The following is a 26,183-nucleotide window of genomic DNA, read 5'->3' on the forward strand; positions in this document are numbered from 1 at the left end:
TGAAGCGTTTTTGATGCTATCAAATAAATTCAGCACCATTGTAGGTGTGAGCTACAGAAATCACTGTACAGCGTTCACATATTACACACAGTGGCATACAACTTACTGTGATGAGTGAAATATGCTTGAGCTTAACAATTATTAAGTACAACCCCAATTCCCAAAAAGTTGGGAGGCTGTGTAAAATCTACATATAAACAGAATGCAATGATTTGCAGATCTCATAAACCCATATTTTATTCACAATAGAAAATAGAAAACATATCAAATGTTTAAAATGAAAAAAAATGTATAATTTTAGGAAAATAAATAGGGACATTTTGAAAATGATGGCAGCAAAATGTCAAGTTAGGACACGGTAACAATAAGATTGCAAAGTAAGTGGTACTAACAAGGAAGAGCTGGAAAAAACTATTTGCAGCTAATTAGGTTAATTGGCAACAGGTCAGTAACATGATTGGGTATAAAAAGAGTCTCAGAAATATAGATGGGCAGAGGTTCACCAATCTGTGAAAAGCTGCATCTAAAATTGTCAAAGTCCAACTTTGCTCTTCACAGCATACATTATAGGAAAAATGGGAGGAGGTGTGGCATATAAGGAATAATCAATATTCAGATAATTTCCCAACTGTTTTGCTTTGTGTCTTTTAAGATTCTTTTCATTAAACACAAGGAAGCATTAAAACTTCTGTGGTATATTAATGTGCATTATTACATACAAACTATTTTCAGTTATAGGAATACAATACAATACTGAGAGCTATACATAAAACACACACTATCTATCTATACAATAGAAATACGCTAAACATTACTTAGCTCAGGTTATAGCGGCTTTACGATCTCTATAGGCAACCAGGATTCCCAGCTATTCAAGTGATTGCAGATATTGGGTGCTAGCATCATCCCCAGGTGATGTTTCGTCTGGCACAAACATTTTTTGTTGTTATGTCATCATGGAGTCCTCCTGTCAGCTTATGCTGTTGGGCTTTTATTTGGAATATTTAGGTAGACAATCCCACACAGGCATATTCTTTCCCACTTCTTTCTTTATATTAGTCTTTTATGAGTGAAACATTTCCCAATTCAATCCCTAGATGGCACTATTGTATCATACATGCTATAAGTCATATATGCCAAAAGGTCAAGCTATTGTTGACCTTGGTCACCTGAATGCCCAACATACAACAGTAGTATCTTTTCCCCATTGTATTAGAGGACAACTTGTAAATTGTCTCCAATGGCATTTGTTTGAGAATTGTTCACCCAAAGAAACCCGATATGTGCTTCTAAAACAAAAAAACAAAATAATAAATATTTTTTTTATGTATAAGATTGAGAAAATCTGAAAACATGCACATGATAGATAGATATATATATATATATATATATATATATACAATCATCTAATATCTGCAGGTGCTTAAATAGCTATGCAGATTACTGAGTACAAAAATGTTTTTGTTATTTAATATACTTATTGGTGGGTTATTGGCATTTTATTGGCAGGAAGAATCACGTTGAGCAAACAACCTCTGCCAGCTTACTTTAGAGTCAGCCTTATCTGTTGTGTGACAGCATAAACGTTAACCACTTCTGGACGCGCGCATATGTGCGTCCTCGGAAATTGGTGGTGATATATGGATGATGGCTGCAGTTACAGTCATCATCCAGATACCATTCTTTAGATACAGTCATGCCCTTTCTGGTAAAAGCAAGCTAAACAGCTGCTTGTTTACTACAAGCAGCAGAAGGGGTCCTGAGCTCTCCCGTCCCACCCGTAAGCTCAGAGCCGGTTACCACATGGGCTTATCGCCACCAACGTTTTGCTGATATCATAGCAGCACAAAGCCAGTCTGTTCCTGGGCACAAACCATAACCCAGTATCCACCGTTGATCCCAGACTTATTGGTACCACAATATATGGCCGAACACCAACACATCTAACAATTGATGCTGGAGTTCTACTCTTTCTTTAGCTCCGCCTTCTGCTCAAGGCCCAACTGGCAAAGCTGACACCTTTTCCACATGTGGTCACATACCCCATCCTGCTGACTATGCCAAATGTAAACAGGCCCCAGGCTGACTAGCAGCAATGACCATGCTGGCCCAGTGCACCTCCCTTCATCTTGATGTGACATTAATGGATTAGGGTTTTTGACACACCTTGCTAAAAAAAAACTCTGTCATATTGACTACTCATACACTCCCAGTTGGAGACCCTCTCTTACAGGATAATTTGGAACTTGTTCCCAATAAGCGATTGTCAGCCTTTCATTGCATTACTTATAAACTTGGAACATTATACAGAGCAGTTCTATCACATTCACTTTCAGTCTCTCTCCAGATATAATGTATTTGGCAGGTAATGTATTGGATAAAGGGGAGCAGTCCAGCTCTTCCTTACTCCCAATCCCATTTATGCCTGGAGTCTACCCTAGAGGAGTGTTTCTCAAACTTCCTTTTAGCTCACATTTTCATTGCTTCGGGGTCACATCTTCCATTATCCTCTGCCACTCCAATCCTACAGTGGCATTATATAGGGAGAAGAAGACTCAACCCTCAATCACTCCTAGAGGTAGGAATTTCCACAAAGGTATATTAATGCCCTGTTTACATACTGAATTAATGGAAGAGCAATGATGTCACCCTAGGGCAGATCTGCAGAACAGAATTGCTGAGATCACTGAGGGTCTAGGGTGACATCACTGAGGGTCTAGATTCAGCCCATAAAATGGTTTTGTAAAGATGAGAGGTACATTATAAAGTCAGTGACAATCTGTCACATCTAACTTAGCCCACACAAGACTCTTTTATTAATAATATCTTGACACACAAAACATATAGTAGCTTGGCGCTGGGCTCTGATAATTGTCAGAACACAATGTCACCTGCTGAGCAGCAGACGTATTGTGACTCTCACCAGGTGGAAAGTATTGAGAGTCACTGACACACGGTGTTCCGCTCTGATGTTCTGGAAACATTAAGGAGGCCGGAGCTCTCTATGTCTGCCCGCTGAGAATGGACCGCAGCCTCTGTGTTGGAGCTGTCTTTAAAGCTCCACAGGCAGCGCAAGTAATTTAAGCCTGGCCACGTTCAGTGTGACAATAGATAATTTTTAGTTTTTAAAAATATGCAGGAATTTGTGCAGATGATGTAAAGACTCTATTGAAGGTACAGGTGGCAGAGAGGTCACAGCTAAATGTGCCTGTAAATAAGGATATTTTATTTGTAGGATGCTGGGTTGTAGATACAGGTAAAATTACTTTTAATGGAAGATAACTATCTAAAAGTTTTTTCCTTGAATAAACAATTTATTTATCAGCAAAGAACAATGTGCAAATTATAGTAACTCGTAGCAAATCTGGATTTATATTTTAATGCTCTGACATGAGCTAAAGCCTAGAAAAGGTGATTTGCAACTCCCCCGAGAAAAATGGGACTTTAAATTGACAAAGACACTAGTAAGTTCGTTTAAAATTTTTTTTGATTTATTACACAAGAAAGACAAGAAGACTATGCTAAAAAAAACATCTGCACATGATGATTGATAAAACAAACACTAACAATAACACAATTGCACATGAAAAACAATGGTATCTTGCAATAGAATTGTGACGATACATATACAAAGTGAGAAAAATGGGACTTTAAATTGACAAAGACACTAGTAAGTTTGTTTAAAAATTTTTTTGATTTATTACACAAGAAAGACAAGAAGACTATGCTAAAAAAAACATCTGCACATGATGATTGATAAAACAAACACTAACAATAACACAATTGCACATGAAAAACAATGGTATCTTGCAATAGAATTGTGACGATACATATACAAAGTGGTTTCACTCCAATGTCCGATAGTACTTTCCGGTGCCCAACATTTGGGATAAGTCTTAGCGGTACCCAAAGCGTTTCAGGTTCAAAGTCCTTTCATCAGGGGTAATTATATAGGAGGGTTTATATTCTGATAAACAGAAAAGTACAGTGTAGTTTATGAGGCAAAACCATAATCTAAACAGGCATAATGAGCATAGTGCAACTAAGTTTAATGAAGGCAAGGAAAGGGCTGGGGTAGAGAGGAAGGAGGGGAAGAAGATAAGTCCAGAGGGAAAAGGGAATATAACCTACCTAGACCAGGTGAGTGGCATCATGATCAAGAACACATAAATATAGCGTTGTCAGTGGATGGTGTGTATGGAGGTTTTCATTTAACCTGCACCCTTGAAGTACTTTTGCCCCAAAGTGAGCTAAAGCCTAAGTTTAGTCAAAATTAAAATAAAAAATCAGCTCAAGGGACAATATTTTCAATCAAAGTAAAGTGTTCCTTTTGCTGCTGGCTGTGGTTTTAGTTGAAATCCTGTGTCCACTGATTCCCTTTTCCCCTGCAACCATAATCTTCTGGTGCAGCAGGGGCTAACATAAACCAAGGGACCTGTCATATAACTTGTCAAGAGTGCTGACCATGCTCACCCTTTCTCCCCCCTTCCTCCATTCATGGACACTGAAAAGCACTCTATGAATTGAGGATAGGTGAATGAATGAAAGACCAGTCTCCTCCATTAATAGAGTGTTTGCACTCTGTGTGCAGCTTCTATGATGCTTTGACAGAGCGGGGCGGCGACCACCGAACGGTAGGGTGAACAGGTCCTGCAGCAGCCTTCAAGATAGACTGAGCCTATGCAGAGGTAGGCCAACAGGGAGGGAGTTGCAATAATATAGGAGAGAGATAACAAGGAAGTGCATAAGTGGCTTTATTGTGTCATTTGTTAAGAAGAGGATTAGAGAAATAGATTTGGGTGTCATCAGAATGGAGATGGTGAGACAATACAGTTGTAGGTGACACTGTGCTCTGAGATTAGTAGAAGGAGAACCAGGAAAATGCAGAGTCTTGGAGGTCAAGGGAGTGTTTTTTTTTTAGGAGAAGCAGGTGGTCAACTGTAGCAAAGGCAGCAAAAAGGTCTAAGATTATAAGTACAGAGTATTGTAAAGCGCTGCGTAAACTGTTGGCGCTATATAAATCCTGAATAATAATAATAATAATAATAGTGGCCATTGGTTTTAGTAGTTAGTCGTTGTCAAGTTTTGGTAGGGCATATTCTGTGGTGTGTTGTTGCATCTGTAAGCCAGATTGTAAGGGGTCGAGAAGCTTGTTAACAGTGCAGTGACATCTCAGACAATTGTAGACTGGGTATTCTAAAGGTTTGGAGGTGCAAAGAGAGGAGAGCAAGGAGATGGGCTTCAGACTGGAGGGGTCCATGGAGCACTTTTTAAGTATGGGACAGACTAGTGCATGTTTTAGAGGTCAGGGAAAGATGCCGGTAGAAAGGGAGAGATTGAAGATGCGTGTTGAAAACTAGAGCAAAAGAGTGACCTTAGTAGGTGTAAGAGAGTGGGGTCCAAGGGGGCAGGTGGTTAGGTCGGCATCAAATAAAAGTATGCGTTGAAGAGGTCAAAGAAGAAAGTAATGAATATGGTGAGAGACATGTTATGTTAGGTGGGGGAGATATCTGGACAGTGGAGATCTCATTACGCACCAGTCTTGTTTTTGAAATGACTAGAAATCTCCTTGAATGAGTTAGTGGGTGGACACAGTGGGTGGGGAAGTGGTGAGTTAAACTGGGTACACATGTGCCCTGAAAATCGTCTGGGTCAGTGGTTTAAAGAAAAAAAACTGCATGTATACCTTGCTTTAGAAGGTAGAAAAGAGTTTTAACCAGGACTAGATGGGAGTGGTGAATAGGTCTGTTTGGTAGGAATTTTATTTTTGGGGGCCAGATTTATATCTTGCAGGGACTTAGATTTACACCACAAGAGCATGGTTATGTCTTTTGAGACTTCTGCTGTCATCTGTTTGCCAAAGTTGTAGTGGTCGGGGCCTAATTCTGTGTGTAGTGAGAGGACACGTTTGTCCAATGAGGATGAGAGTGAGCTGTTGCAGACAGGGAAATCCTGAGAGAAACTGGAGAAAAAAGCAGAAATGCAATGAGCTTCAAAAAAGGAGTGGCATAGCGAGGGAGATGTAATAAAATCTTCAAATTGCTTTGTGGGGATAGAAGGATTCCGAATCCACATCCCTCCGAGTGTATGAGTCCAGTGGAGGTCACCATGAGAGAGGGCAGCTGGAGAAGCAGAGTGAGAGTTAGAAGGAGAGGCAGATACCTGAAGCCAGGTTTAGTAACAGCAAGGAAGAGCTGTTTGCTTGCAATGTTTTAAGATTTTTCCAAGAGTTTCAATTTTGGAGCTTTTTTCTTGTGACACAGACATTGAGAGGCTAGTTAAACTGCTAAAATAAACTTCAGATCATTTATTTCTACATTTTTCACTGCTTTATGATTTCTAGGGGTGGCTGAATTTCAGCTTTACACCAACTTATAAAATAATCCCATTAGCATAGGCAGGGCGATGCTATCATGAGGCAAACAAGGCATTTGCCTTGGGTGGCATTTTTCAGGGGGGTGACGCCCCCAGCTCCCTCTCCCTGCCACTTCACCCCACTGCACTAATCCCCCTCGCAAACCCGATGCCCTGCAGCTGTTGGCTTCCCTCCTCTGCCCTCCCACCGACTTTTGGAGCTGCAGGGCAGCCACAATGGCTAAATAGATCCCAATTTCCGCTACTCCGACCACCTACCCCTTAACAATATTTAACAAGAAATGGCTAAGAGTGTCCCAGTGACTGTAAATTCCATAGCCTATTTTGTGTCAAATATTGCCAAAATTAGATATTTTTTTTAATTGCATTTATGTCTCAGCATCCTGGTTGATGGATAACATTTTGCTTACAGATAACGGTGGTCAGACCTTAGAAGGGGGAAACAACTGGCCTCTGCGTGGGAGGAAGTGGACGCTCTGGGAAGGAGGAGTGCGAGGAGTGGGCTTTGTTACAAGCCCCTTGTTGAAACAGACTGGAGTCACAAGCCCAGAGCTGATCCATATTTCAGATTGGTTGCCCACATTAGTGCACCTAGCAGGAGGATCTACCAATGGGACGAAGCCCCTTGATGGGTTTGATGTATGGGAGACAATCAGGTATTTTTTCTTTACAAAGCAGATACAGTGGTGAACATTAAAGTGGAATGTTGTTCTTTCCTTGTCAAAAGAAGTTTATTGAGTATACAATGTTATAAAGATACATAAAGTAAGTTTACAAGGATCTATAAAGTAAGCTCATTGTTTTACAGTAGGGTTTATATAGGTAAATATCATGAAATTTCAAATATTAAACATTGGGTTCACGTAAACCTAAATTAAAGATATATATCATTTCCTTAGTTACTTTTGTAGGTATTTAAATGATTTATACCTACTATACATATTGTTTACAAGTAGAGTGTATATAGGTCAAATAAATTCTGATACTGAGCTTTAATCGTAAGGTGGAGAAAAGGAAAGAGAAAGAAGAAAAAGGGTTGAAAGGTAGAGGTATGGTCCACAAGGTTGTCCCGCTCGTCAGTTTATTATTCTTTTTAGTTCTCTTTGAAGCCTTAGAATGGGTGTCTCTGTAAGTCATTTAATCTGTTACCATGGCAACAGGACAGAGTCATTGAAGTTTGACAGGAACTGTTGTTTTATCCAAGGATGCCAAAGTTTTTCAAATTTTGGAATTTGATTTTGATCGATGGCAACCATCTTAGCATGGGACATTGTATTATTCATTCTGTGAATTGTTTCTGCTAGTACCAAAGTAGGAGATTTCCATGCCTTGGCCACTGTTTGTTTTGCAGCCGTTATTAGTTGGATCATAAGTTTGAATTGAGAGAGTGTTAACCATTCCGGTTTTAGATTAAGTAAAGTTAAATATGGATCTGGTTGTATTATTTTTTTAAATATTTTAGATGCAATCACGAAGACTTCCTTCCAGAAGGTTTGGATTACTGGGCACGTCCACCATATGTGTAAATATGTGCCTATTTCTGGGCATCCTCGAAAACAAAGAGCTGAGGTATTAGGTGAATATTTTGCCACTCTAGCGGGTACAAGGTACCAGCGAGTTAGGACTTTATAATTTGTCTCCAGTGCTAAGATGTTGGGTGAAGATGACTTAGATGTGAGCCATATGTTAGACCAGTCCGTTTCTTCTAAAGTTCGTCCCAGGTCCTCCTCCCACCTCTGAACGTAAGAGGGTCTATTAAGATTTGCTACTCCATATAATTGATTATAAAGTGATGAAATTGTACCTTTAGCAAATGGATCTTTTGTACAGATTGATTCAAAAATGGATAATTGGGATAATGGTGTATCCCCCTTTAGGAATGGTGTATAGAAATTTTTGATTTGGAGATATCTAAATATCTCAGAGTTTGGTAGATCATATTTTTCTCTAAGCGATGGGAATGAAAGGAATGATTTAGATGCTATGAAGTCATTTAGTGTCTGAATGCCTGATGTTGTCCAAGCTTTAAAAGAATTTGGGTAGATCCATGCCGGATAAAAGGCCGGATTTCTGATAAAAGAAAGGAGAGGATTGTGTGGAGATTGTAACTGATATTTGGTTTTTAGTTTATCCCAGAGAGATAAGAAGTGTTTAGTTATGGGATTATGAATTTTAAAGCGGTCTTTAGGATCAAGCCATAATAAATTTGATATTAATAGAGGGTCATTTTCTGAAGCCTCTATAAATATCCATAATGGGATTTCCTGTTTTGCATGGTATTTGGACAGACTAGCCAAATGTGCTGCTCTGTAGTAGTTAGTAAAATTAGGGTATCCTAGGCCTCCTTTATTTTTGGGAAGATGTAGTGTGTGTATAGGTATACGTGGTTTAGAAGAGCCCCATATAAACGAAGTTGCTCTTTTTTGTACTATTCTCAAAAAATAGGAAGGAATTGGAATAGGGAGGACTCTGAATAGATAAAGCAATTTGGGTAGAATAGTCATTTTGATTGCATTAATCTTCCCTATCCAGGATAAAGGAAGTTGCGACCATTGTTTTATTAGATTTGTGATCTGTCTTAATACAGGAGGATAATTGGTTGAGAATAAGTCAGAATGAGATGCTGTTAAATGAATTCCAAGATATGGGATTGATTTTTCTGCCCATGTGAATGGGAGTGCAGCCCTAGCCGGGATCAATTCCATGTTTGTGAGTGAAATATTAAGCACTAGGCATTTCTTAGGATTAATCATAAGGCCGGATAGGGCTGCAAATCCATCAAGAGCTGGTATTAAGTTAGGACCAGAGACCTGTGGTGATGATAGAAAAAGTAATATATCGTCTGCAAATATACATAATTTGTGTGTAATACCTCCTACTTCAATGCCAGTTATAGTTTGGTTTGTTCTGATGTATTGGGCCATGGGTTCGAGTATAAGGGCAAATAATAAGGGAGATAATGGGCAACCCTGTCGGGTACCTCTTTCGATATTAAAGGCTTCAGATTTGTATCCAGCATATTTTATATAGGCTTTGGGTTGATTATATAATGCTTTGATCCATGTTAAAAAGTGGGGTCCAAAACCCCATTTTTGTAATGAATATTGCATATATTGCCAGGATACTGTGTCAAATGCCCTCTTAATATCGAGAGATAGAAAACATAAAGGGATTTTCCGTTTTTTAGCAATATGTGCCAATAACACTGCCCTGCGTATATTATCGCCTGCCTGTCTATTTGGCATGAAGCCTACTTGATCTCTATGTATTAATTTTCCTATAATGCTATTGAGGCGTTTTGCTATTATTTTTGCTAATAATTTAATATCGAGGTTTAACAGAGAGATAGGCCGATAATTCACACAGGAAGTATCATCAGAAAGGGGTTTTGGGATCATACAAACAATTGCCATTAGTGTTTCTTGCCGAAAAGAATGTCCATCTAGAAGTTTGTTAAAAGTTTCAGTGAGAATGGGAGAGAGTATTTCTGAGAATGTTTTATAGTATAAAGCCGAGTAGCCGTCTGGGCCTGGTCTTTTGTTAAGTTTTAGGTCTTTTATGGCGTTAGCAACTTCATCTATAGTTATAGGCTCATCCAAACTGCTTTTTTGATTCTGAGATAACTCAGGTAAGGTTATTTTTGAGAAGAAGGATTCAGCCTCTGTAGGATTAAATTCATTGTTTGTCTTGTATAAAGTTGCGAGATGTGAGTGAAATTTATGGACTATTTTAACTGGATTACAAGTGTAAACATTTTTTGATAATTTCAAACGTATTGGTTTGAAAGATTTGTTAGTTGAATTTAATGCCCGAGCCAAATATGTACCTGGTTTGTTTGTATTCATGTAGAAATTGTGTTTGGAGCGTTTGAGGGATTTATCAACTGACTCAGTGAGAAATAGATCGTATTCCAATCTAGATTTTTCCAGATGAGATTTTGTACTCTGAGATGGATTATCTTGAAATGATATGTAGGCTGCATTAAAATTGAGTTCTAGTTTTTTTGCTAGATTTTTGCGTTCCCGTTTAAATAGTGCCATTTGTCTTTGTATTGTACCACGCAAGACAGGCTTATGAGCTTCCCACAGTGTTATTGGGGAGATGTCTGTTGTATTATTAATTGATATGTATTCCTTTAAAGCTTGTTCAATGGCCATCTGATGTAGTGGGTGTTTGAGCATTATGTCCGGTAAGTACCACGTTGGGTCATGCGCTTTTGGTATGGCTGAGGCTATAGTAGTGTATACTGCATTATGGTCAGACCACGGAATCGGAATTATATCTGATGCAATAATTTCTGGTATCATTCCTATTGTTAGAAAAATATGATCTATTCTGGTGAAGGTTTGATGAGGGTGCGAGAAATAAGTGAATTTCTTTTTCATTGGGTTACTTTCTCTCCACGAATCTACCAGATTGTATTTGGAAAGAAGTTGAGAAAAAGGTAATCTAGAGGTTATTTTGGATGGTGTAAAAGGTGATTTATCTAGAAATGGGAGGAGGACCTGGTTCGAATCCCCACACATTATCACTGTTCCTATTTTGTGTGTATTAATCACTTGTAATATATGTGAGAGGAATGGTGTAGGTTGTTTGTTAGGAGCGTAGTAGGAAATCACCGTGATTGCTGTATCCATTATATAACCCATGAGTATCAGGTATCTACCTTCTGGGTCTTTAATTTCTGATGATAAGGTGAATGGTGTGGATCGGTGAAATGCAATTAGAGTTCCCCTTTGCTTGGTACAGGCAGAAGCTGTGTAAATTTGTTGATAAAAAGGAGAAATATATTTTGGAGTAGAATCTTTGGTGAAGTGTGTTTCTTGGAGACATACTATGTGAGCCTTCTTGTTATGAAAAGTACGGAAGGCTTTGGTCCTTTTTTGAGGGACATTTATTCCCTGAACATTCAGGGAAAGTATATTCAGTGGTGCCATGGCAACAGATCAAATAGTTTTGACTTACTTTTTGTTCTGCAGAGCTGACTGCGTAGATCAACCTGTGTGGACTGAAGAGATGAATAGATAGAAAAGAAACCAGTGAATTCTGGAGTAAAGAGTAAACAAAAAACATATGAGATTAGATGATACATTGTATAAATTATTTTTTGCAAGTAATCACAATTTACCCGTGAAAGAGAATAAATATCTCTCTCAGGGGAATAAGTGCCTTCGTCACACTCCCACATAATATGGTTGGGAGAATGAGAAGGGCTAATGGGGGTACACGGATCTGCCGCTTACAGGAGAGAAGTGCTATGTCAAAAGACATCAAAATGATGTTTCATTAATTGGAGTGCAGAATATAGTTTTTGTTGAAATTATTTATTCCAGGGTGGTTGTATATGGTTAGTCTTGCCCTAGGCTAAATAATTCAGTTAGAAAGGTACTGTTAATAACTTTGGTATTGATGAAGATAGTTTGAATTATTTTGGGATTTTAACCCTTTTAGAGTAAACAATTACATATTTTATTCATATGTAACTGTTTAGATATGTTAACTCATAAAATTGAGGTTGTATTGCTTCAGATTAGAATAAACAAAAACATAATTCTAGGAACTAGTTAGGTAATAATATATTTGTTTTAAGAAAAGAAAGAAAAAGCTTCCATTACTTCTGGGTTATTGAACATATTTGTCTTAAAAAGTAATAAATCTATTGTTATTACCTGATAATATATAACTGAACAAGAATTTCCGTATTTCACTTATATATTCTAAGGCTATATGAATCAGAAGTAATAAGAAATATAACTGGAATGTAACATGATCCCACACAGTGTGTGACTATCAGAATGCAGTTACATTCAGTTATAAATATAGGTTTTTTATAGAGAACCATCTCTTAGTATAATAAATGAAGAGATATCAGGAATTAGGATGTCAGTCCATTGAATCTTCTTGGTCCATGGATGATGTGGCATAACGGCCTCTTTTGTGATGCTTCCCATTTTGTTCTGAAATTTTCTGGGTGCTGCCTGAAGGTGAAGATGATGCTATTCTTCTGCGTGTGGGAGTGTTGCTGCTTGTGGGTTCTGTCAGATTTAATTTTAAAAGGGTTTGTTGTAGTTCATCTGCTGATCTGCTTCTGTAAATTGTACCTTGGTAGTTAAATCTGACTGAAAAGGGGAAGCCCCATTGATACATAATGTTGTGGCGTTGCAGTTCCATTAGTTGGGGTTTCATGGATTGTCTTTTAGTAATAGTAAGTTGGGATAGGTCAGCAAAAATTTGATAATTGTGTCCTTGAAAATTAAGTTCCTTTTTTTCTCTTGCAGCAATTAGTATTTGTTCTTTCGTTCTGTAATAATGAAATTTTGTGATTATATCACGTGGGGGTCCATCTTTCTTTTTGGCTGTGAGGGCTCTGTGTACTCTGTCCAGTTCTAAATGTTCAATAGGGATATCTGGCTTTAGTTCTTGTAATAGAGCAGTAATAGTAGATTGCAGGTCTGCCACAGTTTCAGGTATTCCCCTTATGCGCAAGTTTGAACGTCTGGCTCTATTTTCGTAATCTTCGAGCTTAGTTTGAAGTATTAAATTCTCTTTTTTTAATTGTTCCAATTCTGTTATATTTTCTTGGGTTGTAATTTCAATTTCATCCATTTTTATTTCTAAGGCTGCGGTGCGGTTTCCCAGCTCTCTTATTTCTTTGGTTAGGCTTTTTGTTATTTGGTCTGAGGTTTGTTTTAAAGCCTTATGAAGCATCTTTTCAAATTGTAATAATATTATTGGGGATGCTGAGGAGTCTTGTGGAGAAGTTTGTGAGAGGATTTGTTCTGTATCTGACTCAAATGGAGAGTCTTGCTGTGACATTTTCTGTCTGTGAGAGCGCCCTGGTGCTGTATATTGTGAGGTGACTGGAGCTGCTTCAGCTGCAGTGAGTGCCTGTGAGCTCTTTGTGAGGTGATTTTTATTTCTGCCACGGTTTCCTCCCAGTACCATATTTCCTGCCCAAACTTTCACAGTTTGTTCCCTGGGGCAAAAAGGTTCAAATGGATACCTTTTGAGCCTGCAGGCTCCGCTTTGTCCTTCTCTTCTCTCCTCAGCGGTGTGGAGCTCTAACAATGCATGTCTGCTCTGCTAGGCTCCGCCTCCTGCCCCCCCGGAATGTTGTTCTTTCAATCAACATTAGCTATTTTTTAATTATTATGCTGTTAGCATTAGTATATAGATTTTTTTTTTTTTTACATTTCATTTTTTTACATCTTCAGTTGTTTTCTGGTTCTGGCTTAGACCAAAATGATGTAATACATCCCAGGAGTCTTCATGGGCGTTTTTTTCTTTCATCTGGAGGAGGGGCTTTCTCAGCTAAGCACACCCTCCTGCCTGCTTGCCTAAAGGCTAAGCTAAGGGCAGATGGATTCCCGGAAGTGCTACTTGAATCATCTGCCCTCACTCAAGATGGCCACAGCTACAAATGGCAGGGGGGTTTTTTCAAAGTGATTTCTCAACGAAAAAAAGCATGGAAACATTAATGGACGAGTGAGTTTGCTTTGAATATCAAAAATGTATTAAATAACGTTTTTGGTTTGTGGTGCTTAGATACAGTTAAGTTCTGCTTTAAGAGCCCCTGTGGTATTTTTATTGCTCTTTGTGTCCTTGCAAGGTAGACGTACTACTTGTATTTGTCCTGGTGACCACTGTCATAGAGGCTGAAATTTTTGAGTTTTGAGGTGAGGGAAACTTCCTGTTCCAAGGACAACTGTCTACGAAGGAATTTTTCTCTTGATTCTTTTTGAGTACAGGAAGTAAAGGGGATCTCCCCAAGAGACATAAACTATATTACCAAAAGTATACACGCACATGAACTTTAATGTCATCCCAGTCTTAGTCCGTAGGGTTCAATATTGATTCGGCCCACTCTTTGCAGCTATAACAGCTTCAACTCTTCTGGTTAGGCTGTCCACAAGGTTTAGGAGTGTGTCTATGAGAATGTTTGACCGTTCGTCCAGAAGCACATTTGTGAGGTCCGGCACTGATGTTAAACAAGAAGACCTTGCTCGCAGTCTCCGCTCTAATTCATCCCAAAGATGTGCTCTATCCGGTTGAGGTCAGGACTCTGTGCAGGCCAGTCAAGTTCCTCCATCCCCAAACTCGCTAATCCATGTTTTTATGGACCTTGCTTTGTGCACCGGTCCAAATTATTTGGTATAGGGGGATTATGGTGTGGGGTTGTTTTTCAGGGGTTGAGCTTGGCCCCTTAGTTCCAGTGAAGGGAGCTCTTAAGGCGTCACACTCCAATTTCACACTCCCAACTTTGTGGGAACAGTTTGGGGATGGCCCCTTCCTGTTCCAACATGACTGCGCACCAGTGCACAAAGCAAGTTCCATAAAGACATGGATGAGCGAGTTTGGGGTGGAGGAACTTGACTGGCCTGCACAGAGGCCTGACCTCAACCCGATTAGAACATTTTTGGGATGAACTAGAGTGAAGACTGCGAGCGTGGCCTTCTCATGCAACATCAGTGACTGACCTCACAAATGCGCTTCTGAAAGAATGGTCAAAAATTCCCATAGACACACTCCTAAACCTTGTGGACAGCCTAACCAGAAGAGTTGAAGCTGTTATAGCTGCAAAGGGTGGGCCAACCCAATATTGAACCTTACTGACTAAGACTGGGATGCCATTAACCACTAGCCGACCAGTTCACGCAGCTATACTGCGGCAGGTCGGCTCTCGTGCGCGAACCAACGTACCTGTACGTTGGTTTTTGCAAGGAGGATAGCGGGCATGTGCGAGCCTGATGGGCGCCACGGGAGTGTGCCCGCGGGTCCCGCTGACTCGATGTCTGTCAGCGACCCGCGATCGCGGTCAGGAGAGGCAGAACGGGGAACTGCCTATGTAAACAAGACGATTCCCCGTTCTGCCAGATGACATGACAGAGATCTACTGTTCCCAGTGATCGGGAACTGTGATCTCTGTCATGTTCCAGTAAGCCCATCCCCTCTACAGTTAGAACACACCCAGGGAACACACTTAACCCCTTGATCGCCCCCTAGTGTTAACCCATTCCCTGCCAGTGACATTTTTCCATTGATCAGTGCATTTTTATAGCACCGATCAATGTAATAATGTCACTGGTCCCCAAAAAGTGTAATTTAGGGTCAGATTTGTGAGCCACAATGTCGCAGTCCCACTAAAAATCGCAGATTGCCGCCATTACCAGTAAAAACAATAAAAAAATAGATAAAAATCCCTTAATCTATCCCATAGTTTGTAGACACGATAACCTTTGCGCAAACCAATCAATATACGCCTATTTCTTTTTTACCAAAAATATGTAGAAGAATATATATCGCCCTAAACTTATGAATACATTTGTTTTTTATATTTTATTTTTTTGGATATGTATTTTAGCAGAAAGTAAAAACAATTGTTTTTTCCCCAAATTGTCGGTCTTTTTCTGTTTATAGCGCAAAAATTAAAAATCACAGAGGTGATCAAATACCACCAAACAAAAGCTCTATTTGTGGGTAAAAAAGGACGTCAGTTTTGTTGGGTATTGCGACTGTGCAATTGTCAGTTAAATCGACGCAGTGCCTTTTCAGAAAAATGGCTTGGTCATTAAGGGGGCAAATCCTTCAGGGGCTGAAGTGGTTAAAGTTTGTGTAAAGTGCGTGTAAAGGCAGGTGTCCCAATACATTTGACAATATAGAGTATATATACACACAAACACACACACACACACTTATAAATAAATGTATTAAAACATAGACAGTGTCAGTAGAGCAGTGGATGTGTAAGTAGGGCAGAGATTGATGTGTCAGTAGTTTTTTATTTGTATTATTTTTTAAAAAATTTTCAGGAGCTCCATTGGGGGGCTTTGGTGAAATATCAGCAGGGGGAATCTGCACCACACAGGGTGATTAGGGTGTACCCAGGCACATCCCCATGCACGCACCTATGGGTAGCACTAATGTAGCATGATTTTAATACCTGAGGATTTTACGTTTCATTGGAAATCCCCTATCTGATTTTGACAACAGAGCATTAATAATGTATTTTGTACCAACTTGAAATGATCCTGCAGAAATCTTACAGCTCATATAGATGTAGATTATGTGTCTTGTATAGTATATAGTCACTGTGATGTTTGTCTCTTTAACTAGTTTCTTGTCAAAAGAAATCCCCAATTGTGGTAGAGTACATACATAGAATATAATACTGCTAGCATACATTAATCAAGTAATGTTTTTTCCCGTTCTGCATTTGTCATTAGTGAAGGAAGACCATCCCCGAGAAAAGAGCTGCTGCATAATATAGACCCTTTATTTGTGGACACTTCCCCATGTAAGTAACACACTCTTTCCATTCAGTGGTCTGTGAACATTTCTTGAATGCTGCGTCAGGGTCTTTTCTGGATGCCCTGCGCTAATAAGCTGCTGTGATAAGCACTGGTCAAGCACCCCTGCATGTGATACAGTCTGCAGTCATCTGATCATACTCCTTGTGCTAGAAGCAGCTAATGGAATTCATTGGCACCACTTTGGCTCCTGCTTAATGACAGGTGGGAACAACAATATATATTGGGTGTGGAAGCCATTTGGGCAGCCTTAGAGAGGCCTACTATGGGCACATAGTGCTTGATGCCAGTAGTGACATTCAAATTATAAAAAATAGTCCTGGGGCCCAACTGTGGTCAGGCCTGTACTGGCCATTGGGACTACGGGGAGTTTCCCGGTGGGCCGATGGCTCAGTGGGCTGGTTTCAGTGACAGCCTGTCAAAGTAATGGCTTTCTTGGTTCACCCTCAACTTCACACAGTGATGTGAGAAAGATGAGAAAAATACAGAGGAGAATAAGTGAAATAGTACAAGAGGTTAGTGAGGACTCCTTATGTTATGCTACTTATGTTTTTTTGCACAATTGCGTATAGTTTATATACTGTTTTTGTGCTTGTTTGCACAAATAAAGTGGGCCGGTCTGGATGAAGTCCAGGGCCAAATTTTTATCCCAGTCCAGCCCTGACTGTGGTTATGGGGGTACTATGTGTATCTAATTAGTATTGTTCAGTGTATATACACAACTGAAATGTAAACCGTGATTAGCTGGGGATGGTTTGATAGCTTAACCTTGTCATTGACAGCAAATATAAGGATAACATGCTGAAAGCTCTTTACATACTTATTCTTTCTTAGGTTCTGCAAATAATGAAACCAGGATGCCCTTGTCCAGCACCATTCCTGATTATGATTATTCACTGTTCAATATATCAGTTCATGCTGCTATTCGACATGGGAAATGGAAACTACTGACTGGATATCCAGGTATCATTTTGGCAGTGGGCGGTGGGCTTCACTAGGAAGTATTTACACAAAACATTCAACTATAAGGACTGTGGTTTCATGCACTAAAATTCTTTGCTTTCAATGTCTATGGAATTGAATTGCTTTGGTATGGCTTGTAGTTTCTGAGCCATAATGTACACCCAAGAAGTGCATCAGGACCCTGTCCTCTGCCACCTCCCTGTAGCTTCGAAAAGCATCAATATATACAATCTCCCTATAGACCTTCAATACACAAACTCCCTGCATGCAACATCCATACATCCCCTCCCTTCTGCTTTAACCTTCATATCCCTCCCTTCTGCTTTATCAGCCATATCCCTCCCTCGTGCATTTAACATCCATACCCCTCACTCCTGCAATTAATATCTATTCTCCTCATTCCTGCACTTAATATCCATGCTCTTCCTTGCTGCATTTAATATCTATCCTCCTCCCTCCTGCATTTTGTAACCATAAACCCCCCTCCTGCATTTAATATCCATATCCCTCCCTCCTGTTTTAACATTCAGACCCCTCATTCCTGCATTTAACATTTATATCCCTCTCTCCTGCATTTAATATCCATACTCCTCACTCCTGCATTTACCATCCATAACCCTCACTCCTGCATTTAACATCCATACCTCTCACACCTTCTTTAAAATCCATACCCCTCCTTCCTGCATTTTTTAACTATACTCCTCCTTTCTGCATTTTTTAACATACTCCTCCCTCCTACATATTTTAACCATACACCCCCCCCCCCCTGCATTTAATATCCATATCCCTCCCCCTGCTTTAACATTCAGACCCCTCACTCCTGCATTTAGCATCCATATCCCTCTCTTCTGCATTTAATATCCATACTCCTCACTCCTGCATTTAACATCCATACCTCTCACACCTTCTTTAAAATCCATACCCCTCCTTCCTGCATTTTTTAACTATACTCCTCCTTTCTGCATTTTTTAACATACTCCTCTCTCCTGCACGTTTTGAAAGATAAGTAGTGCATTTTATATACAACTATATAGATCAGACTAAAATGAGGGAGAAATGAGGAGGAAAGAGGAGCAGAGGGACTGTGTTCCAAATCAGGGACATTCCCTTTAAATCAGTGATAGTTGGGAGCTATGAGAAGTCCTACAATATTTTGCTGTGTTAAAGCTATATACTGTGTAGCACCTTCTACCAGAAGGTAGGTGCTAGAATAGGAATTTCAGGGTTTAAGATAACAGTGTAGGCAAATTTATACAGGCCTGTGCTGTAGGTTAGGCCTGTTTGTTTTGATTTGAGATTGGGAGTATTTAGTGTAGTGGTGGGTATGACCACCTGTGCTCTGACTCAGAAGCACCTCCCCTGCTTTCAGGAAGATTGTTCTGGAACAGAGGTTGGACCTAAGGTTTGAGTGGCAGGCAGCTCATGTGAGGAGCTCTGACCAATTACCATTCGGTATTGGCAGGGGGCAGGCCTCCCATATAAGCTGGTAAGCTGGGGTCACATGCTGCCCGGGAGTTCGAATGGTGCAAGAGAAAAGGAGAATGGAGTATTAGGTAGCTGCCACAGGACGTCCCCACGAGGGGGGCGTGCCAAGCGCGGAGGAGGGATGGAGGAGCTGCTAGGATGTATTCCTGGAAAAAAGATCTTCATTATGGAGTTGGTGTCAGGCTGCTGTGACCAGGGAACACAGGACTTTCACACAGGAGAAGATCGGTGAAGGAGAAGTAACAGTAGGACTGAGAAGAGCAGATTTCTGTGACCAGGGAACACTGAGCTTGCCCTTTGGAGAAGGTCAGTGTACAAGAAGCAATAAGAGAAGTGTTGAGAGTAGTGCAGAATGCTGTGGCCAGGGAACGCAGTGTTTGCAGTTATGGACTGGCTGGGAACAGTAGTTCGCTTATTACTGTGTGCTACGCTGTCGGGGAGAGGTACCAAGTATCTCTGGCCTGGTAAAGCACTCCGGTGATACCTTCCAAAAGACTGTGTAGCTACCAAATTCACTGATCCACTGGGAAGAGTTAATTGCATGCCTCTGGCTTATTGATTTGTTGAAGCAACACCATTCAAGTACAGCTAGCAAGCTGGGATTATTCAGAGTGGTCCCTTTTTGTAATACTGGAAGTGAAGCAACAGGAATCTAACATTTTTGCAGTAGAGGATTTGTACAAGAGGAGCGATAGTCTGCAGGAGTGAGTGCAGAGGAAGAGGAGCAATAGTCTGCATTGGAGATATGCAGGGGAGACAGACTGTGAATGTTAGAAGTGCATACTTTTCAGGGCTAAAGCTGCTAATCAATGTTCTACAAATGTGATGACAATTCAGTGAGTGCTATGGGCATCCCATATCTTCCTTTACCCCAACCATGTTGCATCCTGCAATAAACGCAACAAAACTACGCAAATGACTGCTCATGGTCTAAGAAGTGATAGATGGGGGTCTGGCAGCAGGGTGATTTGGTGGATTGTTGTCAGGAGTGCCCACACCATGGCTCTAACTGTATATATTGTACACAATAAACTAGGAGCTTGGTTGTAGATGGAGGTGACATTTACTGGTTATAATCGCTGTGTACCTACACTTGGTCTCCACTTTGTATTTCATACATTTTATGTGCCATGTTAGGGAGAATTTACATATTTGTTCCAAGCTATGGGAAAAGGGAACTTGACAGAGTTTTGCACAGAGTTGCATGTATTAGTCAATGTGTTCATCAAGTCTTGTGATTTAATACAGTAGATGTTTGTGACATCCACAATTGTGTCATTTTAGTACTATAGTTTTATTTTTCTCTATTTCTACCTTCTGTCTGAAAAGGTTGTGACCATTGGTTTCCTCCACCAAATGCCACAGACATTCCCTCTCTGGATTCTTGGAAAAAATCTCTCTGGCTGTTTGATATCATCAGTGATCCCAAAGAGACTCGTGATTTATCGGACAAACACCCTGGTGTGGTGAAGAAACTTCTTTCCCGTCTGGAGTATTACTACAACAATTCGGTTTCTATTTACTATCCAGATGATGATCCGAGGTGTGACCCCGGAGCCTCTGGTGTCTGGGGGCCCTGGGAATAATGGCTTCTTACAGGAAAAATTTTACTTGATTATGATTTTAAGCAAAGTCTTTGGAATAAGACTGAAGAATGATATCTGATAAAATATCTTTTCACAGATAGGAGCTCTGTGAGAACCAGATATGTTGGACTACTATAACAAAAGAAAATTCTTTCCTGCCATATTTGCCTACTGTCTCACAGCTGGAAGAAGAGCCTACATGAGGCTTTGCTGGGTTTTATATTGAATGAAAAAAAAAAGTTTATAGCAAAATATTTGTCAACAACTTAGTGATTCTCTGGTAGCTCACACTATCCATTTTTCTGTAGCTCTACCATTTTTTTACTATCTCTTTTACAAGTGATTTTGGGGCTACTCTATCAGATGTCTCCAAAACGTAACTGTACTGTAACTGGAGGAAAAGAAAGGGGTGGTTTTGCACTTAAAGAGACTCTTTCACTTTAAGAATACTGAGAACTGTTGACAGTATGAAGCGCAGAAACCCAGAGGTGGTTGTGCATTATGGCCAGCAGCTTTCAGTATCCTCTGCTTCACCCAAATGCCAGGCAGTTTTGATCAGACAAAGCTTCTGCATGTCTGCATAATAGTGTCCACCATTCTTCCAGACATTCCTACTGGCCATTGAAGCAATCCATCATAGTGAAGGACTAATAGGAATATGTGGGGGCAGGACTTAGCAGCGAGCTCCGACATTACCTTTAAGTGTCAAAAATAAGCCTGACCGACTGCTTAAAATTTGGGCGAAGAAGCACATTCTAAGGGGATTTACTAAAACTGAAGTAAACAAAATTTGGTACAGCTGTGCACAGTAACAATCGGCTTCTAACTTCAGCTTTAGTTTGGACAATTGGACAATAAAACTTATAAGCTGGTCCTAGGTTTCCAAGGTTGGGGTGGGCCACCCAAATGTCAGCTCTTTTATCTTTTTCTACCTCTACTTTAGCTATTAGGTTGCTACAAGCCATCATTTGACGAAAAATATTTGTCCATAAGTTGATTGGCCTATTGTGTACAGTTGTCGCTTGTTTTGACATGTTAATGGAACCTGTTAATGCAGCGGTTCTCAACCCTGTCCTCTAGTACCCCCAACAAGCCATTGTTTGTGAATTTGTCTTCGATAAAATAGCTGTCCAAAATACCAAGCCATTGACTCTGATTTAAAGCATGATAAAGGAAAACCTGCAAACATAGCCTGTTGGGGGTACTTGAGGACAGGGCTAAAAACCACTGTGTTAATGTACCACTCTCTACATGGAAGCATTCCCTATTTATGATGGCTGTTATATTTCATGTGATAGGTATTGTGATACTCGATTTAATAAAATATTTAAATAGGAAAACTTAGCAGCTAGTTGGTTACCATGCACAGCTGCACCAGCTTCTGTGGGCTCCAGTTTTAGTAAATCCCCTAACTGAAAGCTTCTACAGTTACGTGCAGATCTCCATGCCTATCAGCAGCCTTCAGTATTCTTGAAATTACAGAGCCTCTTTAACAACCAATCAGTATACAGCTAAAATGTTGCTAAAGCACATTAGAAAGAAAAGGTAACACTTAATTGGTTGCTAGAGGCTACACTTCCATTTTTCTTCAGATATCAACATTCTACTTGAAGACTTGAATTTCAACAATGTCTTGCAAGGAAGGATGGCCCCTTTTGGCTCTGCTTGTTGGAAATAGATTGAAAATATAATGTAACGTATTGTATAATATGAATGAATATCTCCTTGGAAATGAAGTAATATTTGTATTTTCTACCTCAGATAGAATAGATTTTTCTCTGTCAATTTTTAAATGAGTATATGGGAAACAGTCAATGCAGATGTGTTGTCCATGCCCATTTGATGTTTGTATTGATACATTGCAATAAAAAGTGCCACAACTTATTGTACGTAACACAGTGCATAGAATGGATTTGCAAAGTCCAGGATATTGTGTTCTTTAGCTTTACTAACCCTTAACACCTTAAAGCGGAAGTAAGGTGAGTGAGCGCAGCATACTTCCACATTATGGCACACTTACCATATGAGTGTGCCCTCCTCCAGTGCTGATCAATCTGTGCTGTCAGTCGCTGCTCAATCCCTCACTTCCGCCATCTCCTTTGCTGCTACTTCCAGGTCGCCCGCCATCTTCTTTGCCCATTGAATGGCCCCTAATGTAACTCCTGCATATGCCCACAGGGGTTACATCATTGCCGGCACATAGCATGAAAGGAGGGAAGTATACACTGTTTTTTGGTTTACTTCAGCTTCAACAAACTGTTCTTAGCATTGGTTGCATCTAAATGGACCACTTAACACAAAAAAGTGCAAATTTAGAAGCTCAAAAATAACCCTTTTTATGAAAAAATTACTCAAAAAGTCATACATATGTGGGAGAATTAAGCTGGCGATACAATAGTAGATTTTTGTACAAAAATTTGTATACGTATGCTCAGTACATTTGATGCCTTGACAAATGTCATTTGAAAGTACTTCAAAATCCAGTTTGCTTAACATGTAAAGTGTCTTTAAACCCACATCATAAAAAATATCAATAAATGGCGTATTGCATGCTGTTCATACTCACTTAGTCACTATGAGATTTGTTTTCTGCATTCTGCAAAAAACCTGGTTGATCCTGATGCTCTCTATCTCCACCTTCTGTTCATGTCCCCAATTCAGCTAGGGATTTTGCAGCAGTGGCAACTCGTGCTTCGTGCTCCGTTTTAAGTGAGTTTGTATGCTGAGTATTTCCTCCCTATCGCATATGAGCAGCCCATGTGACTATAGAGTCACACATGTGTCCACAAACCAGCTAAACACAATGGGGGCAGGATATCACATGTAGTTTGATGGAGGTTTCGCCTACCTCTTATTTTAGGACTGGCAGAAATTCACTCACACCATGTTATTTCCACGAAATATTAAAAATTTGATTTCAAATATATATTTGCATACCAATTTAAAACAGTTTATTGATAATATTTATTTATTTTTACTCCATTCTCGTATTCCAAAGGCTGTTTTTTTATTTTTATTTTATGACCAGTAGCAGAGGACTAGAAGCTCCTCCTGCTTATGTTTCCCTGCATACAGGCTGGGAAAGATCTGGGTCATGTGACAGCTGTATATCGATTAGGAAAAAGGTACTTAGATTTTTTTTTAATATATTAAAATAATTACAGTGCCATCATCCACATACATAAAAAGAATGGACAATGTACATTAAATCGTGTGTGCTTAGTTTAACTTTAATTTTGAAGGGAATGGACTTTTCCAAATGGAAACCATGTTAACTGTAATGGGGCGTACACACGGTCGGACTTTTCAGCTACAAAAGTCCGACAGCCTGTCCGACAGACTTTCGACGGACTTTCGACGGACTTGCGGCGGACTTTCTAACGAACAGACTTGCCTACACACGATCACACAAAAGTCCGTCGAATTCTTACGTGATGACGTACACCGGACTAAAATAAGGAAGTTGATAGCCAGTAGCCAATAGCTGCCCTAGCGTGGGTTTTTGTCCGTCAGACTAGCATACAGACGAGCGGATTTTTCGACCGGACTCGAGTCCGTCGGAAAGATTTGAAGCATGTTTCAAATCTAAAGTCCGTCGGATTTGAGGCTGAAAAAGTCCGTTGAAAGTCCGGAGAAGCCCACACACAATCGGATTACCAGCCAACTTTAGTCCGTCAGCGTCCGTTGGACTTTTGTAGACGAAAAGTCCGACCGTGTGTACGCGGCATTAGGAATTTGTTTGTTTGAGATTCTTCAAATTTTCATATCACTTCAGTCGAAAACAAATGTCGATTTGACCCCGCTAATGAGCATTCCTTAAAGTAAAATTTCAAGCAAAATTCCACTAGTGTATAGCCAGCTTTAGAATAAAAGGATGGTGAGGCCGCTCTTTCTCCATTGCATGTCATATACCTCTAATGCCCTGTACACACGGTCAGATTTTCCGATGGAAAAAGTGCGATCGGATTGTGTCGTCGGAAATTCCGATTGTGTGTGGGCTCCATCGGACTTTTTCCGTCGGCATTTCCGACACACAAAGTTTGAGAGCAGGATATAAAATTCTGATCGTGTGTACACAAATCCGACGCACAAAGTGCCACGCATGCTCAGAATAAATTAAGAGACGAAAGCTATTGGCTACTGCCCCGTTTATAGACCCGACGTACGTGTTTTACGTCACCGTGTTCAGAATGATCGGATTTTCCAACAACTTTGTGCGACCGTGTGTATGCCAGACAAGTTTGGCCCAAAATCCGTCGGAAAAAATCAGACGGATTTTGTTGTCGGAATGTCCAATCAATGTCCGATCGTGTGTACAGGGCATTAGGCTTGCCTAAAGGAATGCTGACACTGCAGTTTTTTTTATTACAACACTAAAACTGTTCATCTGACGATAATGAGTGCTGGCCCTCCCATTCAGAAACCTGTTTGAGATAGGACATGGCAAAGCAAGCACAAATGACTTTAGAACTGAGAAAGATATGAATTTGAAAAAAGGTTTGCAAACATCCTTGCAAATTTACCATTTATCTAGAGGGATTGCTTTTTTCACAGCAAAACCGGAGTTGTCATATAATATGATACCTAACTCTTTGCTGTTCACTGCAGCCCTATAGCCATATGTACTAAAACCACTTCTCCAAATAAGAAGTCTATAGGTTTTCTCTGATGGCTTGTCACATGACCAGTGCCATGGCAGCTTGAAAAATGATTCCCAGCCTATGTTAATCCCCCGGATCCAGTTCAGCACATCAGGGATATGGTACAAAACCAGCATAGGCACTAATGCATAATTCACATTTAAACTTTGTGTGTAAGGAAAAGAAAAGTGAATATTTTTAAATAAAATCAAGTCCAGATCAAGTGTCTCAAGCTGGGTTGTTATGTTCCTTGCTAACCCCTAGAGGTCACCATCAAACCACAATCTGAATGTAATACGCACCGAAGTAGAATTTCCCATCATTTTTTGGCTGTATGCAGTTTAGAATAAATTGCTCAGGTTATATTTCCACTACACACCAGTGGCTCTGGATGTGCATCTGGCCAATAGGGTGCAAAGGAATGATTTATATAGTTCCACCCACTGTCGTGAAAAATAAAATCCTCTTATTTTTGGGATATGTGATAGAAAGAGACATGCGAATACCATGTCTTCTAAGAAGACTTTATTGTGCTACGCACTTATTAGAGTGAAAGCTTTTTGATCGCTTTAGTACTTTTTGGGCGTTTAGCCCTGGTGCATGAGATTTTGCCATTTAACTGCAGGTGGAGGGCACAGGTAAGTCATCTAGTGTCGCTGCAAGCAGCCTGTAAACCTCTGAGAGGCTGACAGCTGTCTAGGCTGGACAGGGCTGGAATGTCCACTAAATGTTACAAATGTTTAGCGCAGTATGCACCAAGACTTCTTGCATTTTGGGCATTCATCTCTGGGTGCATACTGCTCTAAATGTAAGTACTACTAGTTGAC

General features: G+C 40.1%; 1 protein-coding gene across 1 annotated transcript in view; it reads left to right on the forward strand.

The window, feature by feature from the left end:
- Positions 1–22,610, forward strand: part of ARSB (arylsulfatase B) — a 52,330-nt gene extending 29,720 nt beyond the window's left edge. Inside the window, exons 5-8 of the mRNA XM_073623807.1 lie at positions 6,788–7,031; positions 16,599–16,669; positions 17,517–17,645; positions 20,460–22,610. Of these exons, the coding sequence (XP_073479908.1) occupies positions 6,788–7,031; positions 16,599–16,669; positions 17,517–17,645; positions 20,460–20,716 (701 nt within the window). The 3' untranslated portion in view covers positions 20,717–22,610. The remainder of the gene's footprint in view (positions 1–6,787; positions 7,032–16,598; positions 16,670–17,516; positions 17,646–20,459) is intronic.
- Positions 22,611–26,183: the final 3,573 nt, after the last annotated feature.

The sequence above is a fragment of the Aquarana catesbeiana genome, linkage group LG01 (genome assembly GCF_042186555.1).
Source record: "Aquarana catesbeiana isolate 2022-GZ linkage group LG01, ASM4218655v1, whole genome shotgun sequence".
In the NCBI taxonomy this organism is placed as follows: Eukaryota; Metazoa; Chordata; class Amphibia; order Anura; family Ranidae; genus Aquarana; species Aquarana catesbeiana.